Here is a 14,191-nt window from a genome sequence, read left to right as displayed (position 1 = left end):
AAACAAAATATATATGTCAAACACTTGGCTGAATATTCGGTATATTTTAATAGAATATTCTATTAATTTTAATATTTTTATTATGATAAAGATATACTTACAAAATTTGATATAGTATAAAAATTTAATTAAAAAATATAAAAACATAATTAAAAATTGATAAAATTATAGAGATTGACGAAATAATTAAACCTTAGCTTAAGATTAATAATATAAGAAGCAGGAGCACAAAGTAGCTATTATTGAAAAGGGGAGTAATCACAATCAAATGATCTATTATTTCATAAACATATATAATAATGAGTAATACTCCTCCCTCCACCCATGATTAAATAAGCGACATAATATATATTATAAATAAAAAAGTACATATTTATTTTTATTTAGTAAGGTCTTTCTCCAATGTAATTGCCAGGAGGATCATAGTTACAAGTAATGAAAGTGCCTCCATTATTGTCGCAAATCACTTTGGCACAACCAACGCGCAATGTGTTTTTCCAAACCACTTGAGTATAATGACCACACATTTCGTTATCAGAACATGAGTTTGACATGTAATCAAAGTATGCCTTTTCGTCTACCCATAATTTCACACCATCTACACCTGAAAAATCATTACTGCTACTCCATGCAAGGTTCTCTCCATAAGGCCCATGTGAATGGATCAGCTCGCAATCCTTTCGCCGTTGATTGGCATAATTTTGTGCATATGCTGCAACAGAATCGTCCCAAATCAAACTTGGTTCTCCCACTTCTGATCTTGCTACATTGTGTGCATCAACATAGTCTTTTGGTGAATCATGAGCATATACATAACCCATAATGCATAATAATGAACCTAAGATAGTGATAGGAGAAAATGAAATCTTGCATGTTTTCATATTGTCTTGTGTAAATGTGATTTTGGTTTGTTTGTAATGTATGTTTTAATGTGTTTGATGAGAATTGTTAAGGTTGTAGCGAGGTATTTATAAGAATCAATCTTGGAAAAGTAAGTTGTTGTAGTTGTTTCAAAAGATTACCGGATCCATAACAATGAAAACAAGTAATGGATGATTTGTTTTCAATATTTTGTTACACGGTTGAATTAACTTTGTTATAAATTAAAATCATGATTCAACAAAAACGATTCTATCATATGATAACGCATGTCTTGTTAAGTAGTATCCTAAATATAGGAGAAAAAGATTAATATCATAGTTAATTAAGAAGCTAAGCTAGGCTGAGTTTCTATCTAGCAGTTCGAAGATGAAGCCATTTTTGTAAAATTATAGGATGACTAAAAATGTAGAAACTAGAAAATAATTTTTGAGTCGCTTTTAATATTTTATTATCAATGTCAAATTAACATTTTTGCAAAAGCTATGACGACTCAACAAGTCTGATGGTTTCAGTGACTAAGAGAAGGGGGTTGAATCTTAGCCCCTTTTTCACTTCAGAACACTTGCTGGTCTTTGAAACAACTTCTAGAGATTTATTTGATTTTTGTCTCGTCCCTATCTACGAGACTTTTCTTTTTGTCTCGTCACTTGGCTCGAGATATTTTGCAGTTTTATCTCCTGTATAGCTGAAACAGAAAATGGAGTAGAAGAGAAAGAGAATTACACCCAGATATATTCTGGTTCAGCTGCTAAGTGCAGTGCAACCTACATCCAGTCTCCATCACAACAATGATGGAATTTCACTATAATCAACTTTGATTATATACACCAATTCTCCCTAGGAACTACCCTTCCTATCTGGAACAAGTCCAGAATTCTAAACCCAATCCTAAACTTGACTTGGTCACTGCCAAACTTCAACTGTAAAGTACTAACCCAACTTACAAGGAAATTTCCACAGAATCATGAAACACAACACAGATGTACAAAAGAACTCTAAGGACATCGATGGCTTTATCTTTTAATTTTTCACTCTCTGCCTTTTTCCGCTTTATGGCTTTTTTATACAAACCTCACTGTTTGTCCTTTTCCATGAGACTCAAGACATGACAAAACTAAACAGAAAAATACAAAACAGAATACATTGAAGGAGAAGAAAATCTGTTAGCTTAGGTAGCTCTAAGAACTCTGTGCCTTATACTCTCACACTTTCTCCTTGAATCAAACCCTGACTGTTCACCCTCACTTATATGGAGAAGTCTTCAAGGTTGAAACCAAACAAACCAAGCTAATCTCCTTCTTCTTCAAAACAGAACCGGTTCGGCTAGAGAGAGACGAGAGATAACCCATGCAAAACCCAACATGCAATTACCTCTAGTCCTTCCTTGGTCACCAATCTTCATCAATCCGAGCCCTTCATCTTTTCTTGCTCTCCAATATGAACTTCTGGTCCTTGATGCTTCATGATGATGATAACTTCATCTGCTCCTATCTCTGCCTCTTCCATCACGTAGCCACTGTAACTACCTCCTGTGGTGGTTGAGCAAGATCAGAGACAAGTCATCCCTCCAAGGATCTTCTCCTTGCTGGCCGAAATATTCTTCAGCCATTTCTGGTATGGAGAAGCCAAGATCTCATCACAAAATCTTACCAAAAGTGAATAAGAATCTTAGCCATAGCATACTTTTTGTTTGCTTTTTCTTGCCATCAGTTTGATGGTCTTGTAGCGTGCATCTTCCTCTCTTCGGTGACTAGGCTTAGCTTCCATGGTTTGTTGTGTAATGGCCGAAAGAGAAGAAAGAAAGAATGAGAGAGAAGAAACAATTGGAAGAAAAACAATTAAATGAATTAATCAAATTAATTGAAAAGAAGTTGCTTTTTCTTCCCTAAGTAGCGTGTAGCCTTAATGCCATCAATCATATCAATGACAATCTCTCTCATATTTTCAAGAAAATTAATACAAGTTAAATGAATTTTGAAATACAGCATGTGATGAAAGTAGGTATCCGTTGCAAGCATTGCAATCTTTGTTTTCTTTTCTTTTCATTTTCGGACCAAGCATATTTGGTCTCATACCAAGACTTTCAATAGGGCTTGTATCACAATTGCTGGCCCAATTAACAAAAACATTGTTTTAGCCACCATGATCTCAATAATTTAACATCAATGATGAAAAAAAATTATTCCAATGGGCTTGCTTTATTTTTTCTTTTCTGTTTGGCCTATTAAGGAAACTGCACAGCAAAAATTATTTTAATTAACATATGTTGATCAAAATAGATTAATAATTTTGCTGTTAATAATGTTTGATCATCATCAATTTAAATTAGTATTTTTCAAACTCATCAATCTCCCCCTTGATGACAAACATTATTAAAATTGAAATGGAAAGAAATTAAAGATTAGAGTATAGAGTACTCCCTTTGAATATTTGAATTTCTTCCCCTTTTCAATTGTCACATGGCTCTCCCCTAAACATATGCTATTTTACCAAGGAAAGCTTTATACCTATAATAATTTTTATCAAGCCTAAGGCAACAATGTTATTCAACATATATAATTTTGTTATGTTGAATGGCTTGATTTATGAGCATAATTGAATGATAATCAAAACTCATTTGTTATCAATAATTTGATTTTCTGCTCAAATACACAAAGTAGTCAAAGTAAATTGTTATTTTAATCTGTTAAAAATTATTCAAACAACAAATTAGAACATAGTAATTATGGTAAGAAAAAATTTTTTAATCTAAGATATGATCATTTCAAACACAGCAATTTTCAAGATTTATTTTCATATTAATACTTTAAAGGAACTACCAAAAATAACAAGCATGTTTACCAACATGATAAAAAATATTCCTAATCCAATATCAGCAAACATATTTACCAAAATAAATCAATTGCTTCCACAAATGTATACATGTTAAAAACCAGCAGGCCACAAAATCTATACCCTCTTCTTGATCGTAACCTTGGGCCACTAATCTAGCCTTGTTACGAACAACTTGTCCATCCTCACCAAGTTTATTTTTAAAAACCCACTTAGTACTCGTTACCTTCTTACCATTCGGATGAGGTACTAGTGTCCAAACCCCATTCTTGTCGAATTGAGCAAGCTCTTCTTGCATGTCTTTGACCCATGATGGATCTTCAAGAGCTTATTTCACATTGTTGGGCTCCATTTGTGACAAGAGTGCAAGATTGCTTGGTTCAGATTGCCTTTTGGTTGAGGATCTTGTTGTTACACCTTGAGAGGGATCACCAATGATAAAGTCATGAGGATAACCCCTCATGGACTTCCATTCTCTAGGCTTCCGGAGTGGTGTTGAATTTTGATGAGCCTCTATGGGTCTCACTATTTCAATTTCTTGTGCTGGCTCAGGAGATAAAATGGAAATATCTCCTCCAATCTGACGAGACAAAATTAGGCTGGTAGATTCTTCATTTTGAGCAGACTTGGGATTTTCACCACTGGTTTCCTTGACAACTTCTTCACAATCTGTGTCATCATCTATCACAGTACTGGAGATTGAATTAGAATCACAAAAAGTCACATGTATGAATTCCTCTATGGTCCTATGTTCTTTGAGATAAATCCTATAGGTCTTGCTAGTGGTGGAATATCCAACAAACATTCTCTCATACGATTTTGGATCAAATTTACCAATATTTTCTTTGTTGTTTAGCACAAAACATTTGCATCCAAAAACATGAAAATACTTAAGATTTGGAGGGGTTCCTTTCCATAGCTCATGAGGAGTTTTTTTAACCCTTTTCTAATAATGGTACTATTCAAAATGTAGCACACTGTATTTACAGCTTCACCCCATAGGAATTTTGGAACCTCATTTTCACATAACATAGCCCTAGTCATCTCTTGAAGACTTCTATTCCTTCTTTCAACAACCCCATTTTGTTGAGGTGTTCTAGGGCATGAAAAATTATGAGCAATTCTAAAGTCATCACAGAATTTTTTAAAGTCTTGGTTTTCAAATTCCTTTCCGTGATCACTTCTCAAATGGGCCACCTTTAAATCTTTCCCATTTTGAATTTTCTTACAAAGGGTTGAGAAAGCATGAAAAGCATCATTTTTATGAGCAAGAAAAAGTACCCAACCAAATCTAGAGTAATCATCCACCACCACTAGCTAGACCATAGTATTTACCTCCTAAACTGAGTTCTTGTTGGACCAAAAGGATCAATGTGTAACATCTCTAATGGCCTTTTGGTTGAAATTCTATCTTTTGGTTTAAAAGAAGATTTTACTTGTTTGCCTAATTGACAAGCATCACAAGTAAGATCCTTATCAAATTTGATATTTGGAATTCCTCTCACCAAATTTTTCTTGACTAGCTTAGAAATTTGGTACATGTTAGCATGACCTAAATTTCTATGCCATAGCCATTTTTCAGATTTAAGAGAAGTAAAACATGTTACATTTTGTTCTTTCAAGTCCTCAAGAGTCAATCCATACATATTATTGCATCTTTTAGCCTCAAATAAAATATCCCCAGTTTTTTCACAAACAACCAAACACACAAACTTTATAAAAATAACTTCAAAGCCTAGATTACACAATTGGCTTACACTAAGTAAATTATGTTTCAAACCATTTACAAGAAGAACATCATTTATACAAGATGAAAAGCTTTTACCAACTTTCCCAATAGCCACTATCTTTCCTTTTCCATCATCACCGAAAGTGACAAGTCCTCCATCATACTCATCAAGCTTTATGAAGAAGGTTGTCTTTCCGATCACGTGCCTAGAGCATCCGCTGTCCATGTACCACATATTTTCCTTCCATTTGGATGCTAGGCACACCTACAAAACAAGCTCAAGTGACCTTAGGTATCCAAATCTTTTTGGATTCTTTCACGTTAAACCATCTATTATGTCCTAATCCATTATAATAAAAAATAACTTTGTAAACTTTATCACCAATCATCCTTTCACCAAAAAAACATTGAATGGGAAAGTGGCCATTTCGGTTGCATAGTCTACAGAACCTTGGAGTTGCTGTTTTGTTAAAGTAGGTTGGGTTTTGGAACCTTGTGTCATTAGAAGATGAATCAATATTTCCAAAACAAGGTTTTTCAATAGATTTGAAAGTCTTTTGAAATCCCAAGCCAGCTTGATCAAAAAGTGGTTTTTGACTAGCCAAAATTTGATTTAAATTTTCAGAACTTTGAGTAAACTTGGCTAGGTCATTTTCAAGGTTTTTGATCTTTTTCAGCAATTCTTCATTCTCTTTAAAACAGTTTACATATGCAACAACAGAATGATTACTTTCACAGCTTTTAAGTTGAGCTTTTAACTGCTTATTTTCTTCAACAAGTTCAGTAGCAGTTTCGCCCTCCCTTAGCTTTTCTTTGAGAAAGCCATTTTCAGCTTTAAGGATGGTGATTTGTTGTTCAAGATCTTGGTTATCAAGCAAAAATATCTTATTTTTTCAGAAAGGTGGTCTATCATAAGATGAAGATCTTTAGTGTTTGGATTATGGAAGACTACCTGTTCAATGTTATCTGCTATGAGACATGGTTGTGACTTAGTCTTGGATTCATCACTATCTGAGTCATTTTCCAAGTCCTCCCATGATGCCATCAGCCCCTTTTTCTTTCCTCTTTTTGGCTTCTATTCTTTCTTCAACTTAGGGCAATCTGACTTGAAATGCCCAGTTTCTTTACAGTTGTAGCATGTAACCTTGTTGAGATCCTTTCTTTGTATCCTAAAGCTGCTTCCTTTGCCTCTCTCCTTGGACTTCATCATTTTCCTAAATTTCTTGGCAAACAACACAAACTCATTTTCAGAAGAATTATCATTGGATTCATCATCCAAGGAGTTAGTTACAGATGTAAAAGCAATTCCTTTCTTTTTTGAATCTTTTTTCAAATAAGTATTTCAAAAGCAAGTAGGTTTCCTCTTAAATCATCATATGTCATGGAATCTAAACTACTACTTTCAAAAATGATTAAAGCTTTTGTTTCTCATTCTTTTGTAAGGCATCTTAGAACTTTCCTCACAAGCACAGAATCAGAATGTGTTATTCCCATAGCATCGAAGCCAACAATGATGATGTTGAACCATTCGAACAGTTCATCAATAGATTCTCCTTTCTTCATTGCAAATATTTCATACTCTCTGTTCAGCATGTCTATCCGAGTCTTCTTCACTATTGTGGTTCCTTTATGAGTGATTTGAAGTTTGTCCCAGATTTTCTTTGCCGTTGTGCATCGTGATACCCGTCAGTATTCCTCGAAGCTAATAGCACAATTGAGTAAGTTGACAGCCTTGGTGTTGAGTTCCACCTTCTTTTTGTCTTCTTCGGTCCAGCTTGCTTCGGGTTTGAGAGAGACTACTCCTTCAGCACTTGTGGTGGTTGCGAATTGAGGGCCTTCTAGGATAATCTTCCATAGTCTATAGTCCACTACTTGCAAAAAGATCTTCATTCTCTCCTTCCAATAGGTATAGTTTTTTCCATTGAAAAGGGGATGTCTATTGCTTGACTGTCCTTCTATAAGGTTGTAGGACACCAAATTTGAGCTACTGCTTTCTGCCATCTGGATCTTTTCTCCAAGCTGCAAAGTTTGATCTCTTTGAGACCAAGTTCTGATACCAATTGATGGTTTCAGTGGATAAGAGAAGGGGGTTGAATCTTAGTCCCTTTTTTTACTTCAGAACACTTGCTGGTCTTTGAAACAACTTCTAGAGATTTATTTGATTTTTGTCTCGTCCCTAGCCACGAGAATTTTCTTTTTGTCTCGTCACTTGGCACGAGATATTTTGCGGTTTTATCTCCTGTGCAGCAGAAACAGAAAATAGAGTAGAAGAGAAAGAGAATTACACCCAGATATATCCTGGTTCAGCTGCTAAGTGTAGTGTATCCTACATCTAGTCTCCATCACAACAATGATGGAATTTCACTATAATCAACTTTGATTACATACACTAATTCTCCTTAGGAACTACCCTTCCTATCTGGGACAAGTCCAGAATTCTAAACCCAATCCTGAACTTGACTTGGTCACTGCCAAGCTTCAACTGTAAAGTGCTAACCCAACTTACAAAGGGATTCCCACAGAATCATGAAACACAACACAGATGTACAAAGGAACTCTAAGGACATCTATGGCTTTTTCTTTTAATTTTGCATTCTCTGCCTTTTTCTGGTCTATGACTTTTTCATACAAACCTCACTGTTTGTATTTTTTTATGAGACTCAAGACATGATAAAATTAAACAGAAAAATACAAAACAGAATACATTGAATGAGAAGAAAATCTATTAGCTCAGGTAGCTCTGAGAACTTTGTGCCTTGCACTCTCACACTTTCTTCTTGAATCAAACCCTGACTGTTCACCCTTACTTATAGGGAGAAGTCTTCAAGGTTGAAACCAAACAAACCAAGCTAATCTCCTTCTTCTTCAAAGCAGAACCGGTTTGGCCAGAGAGAGAGAGAAGAGATAACCCATGCAAAATCCAACATACAATTACCTCTAGTCCTTCCTTGGTCACCAATCTTCATCAATCTGAGCCCTTCATCTTTTCTTGCTCTCCAAAATGAACTCCTGGCCCTTGATGGTTCATGATGATGATAGCTTCATCTGCTCTTATCTCTACCTCTTCCATCACGTAGCCACTGTAGCTACCTCCTGTGGTGGTTGAGCAAGATCAGAGACAAGCCATCCCTCCAAAGATCTTCTCCTTGCTGGCCGAAATCTTCTTCAGCCATTTTTGGTATAGAGAAAGCCAAGATCTCATCACAAAATCTTACCAAAAGTGAATGAGAATCTTAGCCACAGCATACTTTTTGTCTGCTTTTTCTTGCCATCATTTTGATGGTCTTGTAGCGTGCATCTTCCTCTCTTCGGTGGCTAGGTTTAGCTTCGATGGTTTGTTGTGTAATGACCGAAAGAGAAGAAAGAAAGAATGAGAGAGAAGAAACAATTGGAAGAAAAGCAATTAAATGAATTAATCAAATTAATTGAAAAGAAGTTGCTTTTTCTTCTTTGAGTAGCGTGTAGCCTTAATGCCATCAATCATATTAATGACAATCTTTCTCATGTTTCCAAGACAATTAATACAAGTTAAATGAATTTTGAAATCCAGCATGTGATGAAAGTAGGTATCCGTTGCAAGCATTGCAATCTTTGCTATCTTTTCTTTTCATTTTCGGACCAATCATATTTGGTCTCATACCAAGACTTTCAATAGAGCTTGTATCACAATTGCTGGCCCAATTAACAAAAACATTGTTTTAGCCACCATGATCTCAATAATTTAACATTAATGCTGAAAGAAAATTATTCCAATGGACTTGCTTTATTTTTTCTTTTCTGTTCGGCCCATAAAAAAACTGCACAACAAAAATTATTTTAATTAACATATATTGATTAAAATAGATTAATAATTTTGCTGTTAATAATGTTTGATCGTCATTAATTTAAATTAGAATTTTTTTTAATTCATCAAAGTCTTTGAAACTATATGTTACGGATCCGGCCCACGGATCCCGGACCCATGTCCGAACCCGAACCCGGCTTACCGGGTCAACCCATTTTCATCTCTCTAGAAAGCCCCACACCGGCTCTCTAGAGCTCCTAACCAACTTTTGAATTTAAACGCCCCTTCTTATCTTAGCCAGATAAGATAAAGATAAGATATTCACCATCACCTATAAATAAGAGGACCCAGATCCCTCCAGGTAATCATTCATTCCTCGCACCTTATACCTCTTAGATCCATCCTGACTTGAGCGTCGGAGTGTCTTTGCAGATACCTCCCCTCCTCTCCATCTGGACAATCCAACATCTGACTCGTCCCGCGGGTTCCCGATCCTCCTACTATATCGTATCAGAAGCATTCTGTACATTGGCGCCGTCTGTGGGGACCTGCGGCAATCAGACCGGATGGAGGGCATCCTAGAGGATAACCCATCAAGCCAGGACGACTCCCAACCGCGTCGTCCGATCTCAGAACACCATGAAACCACAAACCAAGCAAAAATAGCAAGCACCATCCACCACGCAAACGAACACGTCACGACGGACCCACAACATCCTGAGAAAACCAGAGACAAAGCGGCACAAATCATCCAGGAGCTCTGTCTCCGGGTCCAAGAACTTGAAGGCAAGTTAAACGACAGAGAAAAACGAAATAACGAGCACGGAAGCCATGCAACTTCCAGGTCAAGATCCCACCGCGGCAGATCGTCAACCCGGCAACACAAAAGGAGAGATGATCGCAGCACCTCACGCAACCGCCGACACGAGAAATCCCCTGAGCGACGATACGACAAAAAACACCATCGCAGCGCTTCTCGGGATCTAAATCGTCAACACGATTCAGACGAAGACCGGAGATACCGAAGCACCAAACGTACGAGAAGTGACCACACCATAATGGGAGCTACACCCTTTACAGAAGGAATCTTAAGAGCAAAACTCCCCAGAGGTTTTGACAAACCAACCGACATGAAGTACGACGGAACTAAAGACCCTCAAGAGCACCTAACAGCCTTCGAAGCCAGAATGAACTTAGAAGGGGCATCCGACGCAGTCCGATGCAGAGCCTTCCCAGTAACCCTTGCCGGACCAGCGATCAAATGGTTCAACGCCCTCCCGAACGGATCCATAACTAGCTTCCACGACATCACAAGAAAATTCACAGCCCAGTTCACAACCCGAATCACCAAGGCTAAACACCCCATCAGCCTATTAGGGGTCACACAAAAGCAAGAAGAATCCACAAGAAAATACCTTGACCGCTTCAACGACGAGTGCCTGACGGTCGACGGACTCACGGACTCCGTTGCCAGCCTCTGCCTAACTAACGGGCTCATGAACGAAGACTTCCGCAAACATCTCACCACCAAACCGGTATGGACCATGCACGAAATCCAGAACGTCGCCAAAGATTACATCAACGACGAGGAAGTCAGCCAGGTCGTCGCTGCCAGCAAGCGGCAACACGTCGCCAACCAACACGGCAACCCGACTCCTCGTCATAATGTACCACCCAAAGAAAACCAACGAGACCACATTAAACCGACCCACCGACCTCCATGAATAGGAAAATTCTCCAATTACACCCCCCTAACAGCACCAATTACGGAGGTATACCACCAAATAGCAGATCGAGGCATCATCCCCAGGGCCCGACCACTCAAGGAAAGGACAGGAGGAAACAAAGCCCTCTACTGCGACTATCACCGCGGATACGGCCACAAAACACATGACTGTTACGACCTTAAAGACGCCCTTGAGCAGGCCATACGGGACGGCAAACTCCCAGAGTTCGTCAAAATTATCAGAGAACCAAGGCACGCCGACAGAGACAAATCACTAGAAAGAGAATGACGCAACCCAAGAACTCAAAAACCGCCCAGGGAAAACACCGAAGAAGATCCGACCATCATAGTGAACGTCATCACGGGCAAGGACGTGCCAAATAAGTCAAAACTAACAATGAAAAAAGACCTCAAGGTAATGGCCGTCAAAAACCACGACCCAGTCACCATTACCGACAGCACGATAACCTTCTTACCCGAGGACTGCCAACACGGCACCTCGGCCGAAGATGCCCCCTTCGTCATATCAGCCCGAATCAGAACAGGACTAGTAAGACGAATACTCGTGGACACGGGTGCCGACTCCAACATCCTCTTCCGAGGAGCCTTCGACAAACTCGGGCTCCGCAACGACAACCTCCAAACGCACCACCACGGCGTCACGGGTCTCGGAGATAACTTCCTCAAACCAGACGGCTCGGTTACTCTCCCCATCACCATAGGAACAAGCAATCAGAGAAAGACGATCCTATCCGAATTCGTCGTCCTAAAAGACTCCACAGCCTATAACGTCATTCTCGGGAGAAAAACAATCAACGACTTCTCGGCAGTCATCTTCACCAAATACCTTCTCATGAAATTCAAAGCCGATGACGGCACCATCGGAACCATTCACGGAGACCGAGAAGTTGCAGCCGAATGCGACAACAATAGCTTAGCCCTAAGGAAAAAATCCCGGGACGCGGCCGGAATATTCCTTGCCGACCTAGACGCACGACTAGACGGCCAACCTAGACCGGAACCAGAAGGAGACATGGAAAAACTACAGATAGGGCCAACCAAAGAAGAGTATACTTTCATCAACAGAAACCTCCCATACGACCTCAAAGAAGAACTCTCCCAACTTTTAAAACAAAACAAAGACCTGTTCGCATTCACCCCAGCCGATATGCCGGGAATAAGCCCCGACCTAATGTCTCACCATCTGGCAGTAGACCCCCTAGCCAAACCTGTAGCGCAAAGAAGACGGAAAATGTCACCAGACCGAGCCGCCGAGGTCCAAAGACAAGTGAAAGCCCTACTTGAAGCCAACTTCATCCGAGAACTCCCTTACACGACCTGGCTGGCCAACGTCGTACTAGTAAAAAAATCTAACGGGAAATGGCGAATGTGCGTTGATTACACGGATCTCAACAAAGCATGTCCAAAGGACGCCTTCCCCTTACCAAACATTGACGGACTAGTAGACGCAGCATCCGGCCACCGATACCTCAGCTTCATGGACGCATACTCCGGCTATAACCAGATCCCGATGCACCGACCAGACGAAGAAAAGACAGCGTTTATCACCCCAGATGGAACCTACTGCTATAAAGTAATGCCCTTCGGCTTGAAAAACGCCGGAGCCACCTACCAGCGACTCGTTAACAAAATATTTCGAGGCCTAAACGGAAACAAAATTGAAGTCTACATAGACGATATGCTCGCCAAGACGGAATCCGGCGAGCAGCTAATCGACGACCTCAGGGTAATAATGAACACCCTGCGAGAACACCAAATGCGACTCAACCCGACAAAGTGTGCCTTTGGAATGGAAGCAGGAAAATTCCTCGGCTTCATGATCACACAACGCGGAGTTGAGGCAAACCCGGAAAAATGCCGTGCCGTCCTCGAGATGACAAGTCCCAAAAACCTCAAAGAAATCCAAAAACTCACCGGCCGACTAACCGCACTATCCCGTTTCCTCGGAGCATCGGCCCAAAAGGCAACCCCTTTTTTTAAACTTATGAAAAAAGGAACCCCCCTTCAAATGGGAGAAAGAATGCGAAGAAGCTTTCCAACACTTCAAAAGGGTCCTAACGGAACCTCCAATCCTCGCCAAGCCCCAAACCGGGGAAACACTATACCTGTACCTCTCCATAACGGAGGAAACAATCACAGCAGCACTCGTCCGGGAAAACGAGAAAAAAGAACAAAAACCCATATACTTCATAAGCAAAGTCCTACAAGACACAGAAGCCCGCTATTCGCGATTAGAAAAACTGGCTTTCGCACTCCTCTCGGCATCCCGACGACTACGACAATACTTCCAGGCCCACCCAATAACGGTCCGAACCGACCAAACGGTCAAACAGGTATTACAAAAACCCGACCTAGCAGGAAGAATGCTAGCATGGTCCATCGAGTTATCCCAATTCCAAATCAGGTTCGAACCCCGTAATGCCATCAAAGCACAAGCATTGACCGACTTCATCGCTGAAATGACTCCGACCAAATCAATACCCGAACCGTGGAAACTGCACGTCGATGGCTCATCAAACTCCACCCACGGAGGCGCCGGAATCATACTTGAAAACCAAAACGGGATCACAATCGAACAATCGATAAGATACGACTTTCCAGTATCCAATAACCAAGCGGAATACGAGGCCCTCTTGGCAGGCCTAAACCTAGCCCGGGAAGTCGGCGCCAAGGTACTCGAAGTTAACACCGATTCCCAGGTGGTGTGCTCCCAAATCAACGGGAGCTACCAAACCCGAGACCCCCTGCTCCAACAATACCTCAATAAAGTTCATAAATCAAAAGAAGGATTCGAAAACGTCTCCATACGACACGTCCCCAGGGAACGAAACGCCAGGGCGGACCTACTTTCCAAACTAGCCAGCACGAAGTCAGGACACGGCAACAGATCGCTAATCCAGGAGGTCGTTAAGTCGCCTTCCGTATCAACAGAAATCAACGCGCACCTAACGTCGTCAAATAGGAGTCTTGGACATACCCGATCTGGCAATATCTCCGCGACGGAATCCTACCACCAGATCCTAAAGAGGAGAGGCGAATAAAAAGAGAAGCCGCCAACTACACCATCATCGCGGGACAACTATACAAACGCGGATTCTCGCAGCCCCTACTTAAATGTGTCGAACCCGGGGACACGGAATACATACTCCGCGAGATCCACGAAGGCTGCTGCGGACACCACATCGGAGGAAAAACGCTAGCCCAAAAAATCATCAGG

General features: G+C 40.2%; 1 protein-coding gene across 1 annotated transcript; it reads right to left on the bottom strand.

Annotated features, from left to right (window-relative positions):
• Positions 1 to 383: 383 nt before the first annotated feature.
• LOC107468514 (pathogenesis-related protein 1-like) lies at positions 384 to 881 on the bottom strand. The gene has a single exon (XM_016087822.3). The coding sequence runs from the start codon at positions 879 to 881 to the stop codon at positions 384 to 386; it is 498 nt and encodes a 165-aa protein (XP_015943308.1).
• Between the last annotated feature and the right edge of the window lie 13,310 nt (positions 882 to 14,191).

This window comes from Arachis duranensis, chromosome 10 (genome assembly GCF_000817695.3).
Source record: "Arachis duranensis cultivar V14167 chromosome 10, aradu.V14167.gnm2.J7QH, whole genome shotgun sequence".
Classification (NCBI taxonomy): Eukaryota; Viridiplantae; Streptophyta; class Magnoliopsida; order Fabales; family Fabaceae; genus Arachis; species Arachis duranensis.
Note: the sequence above shows the minus strand (reverse complement) of the source record. Positions and strands in the feature narration are given on the sequence as shown.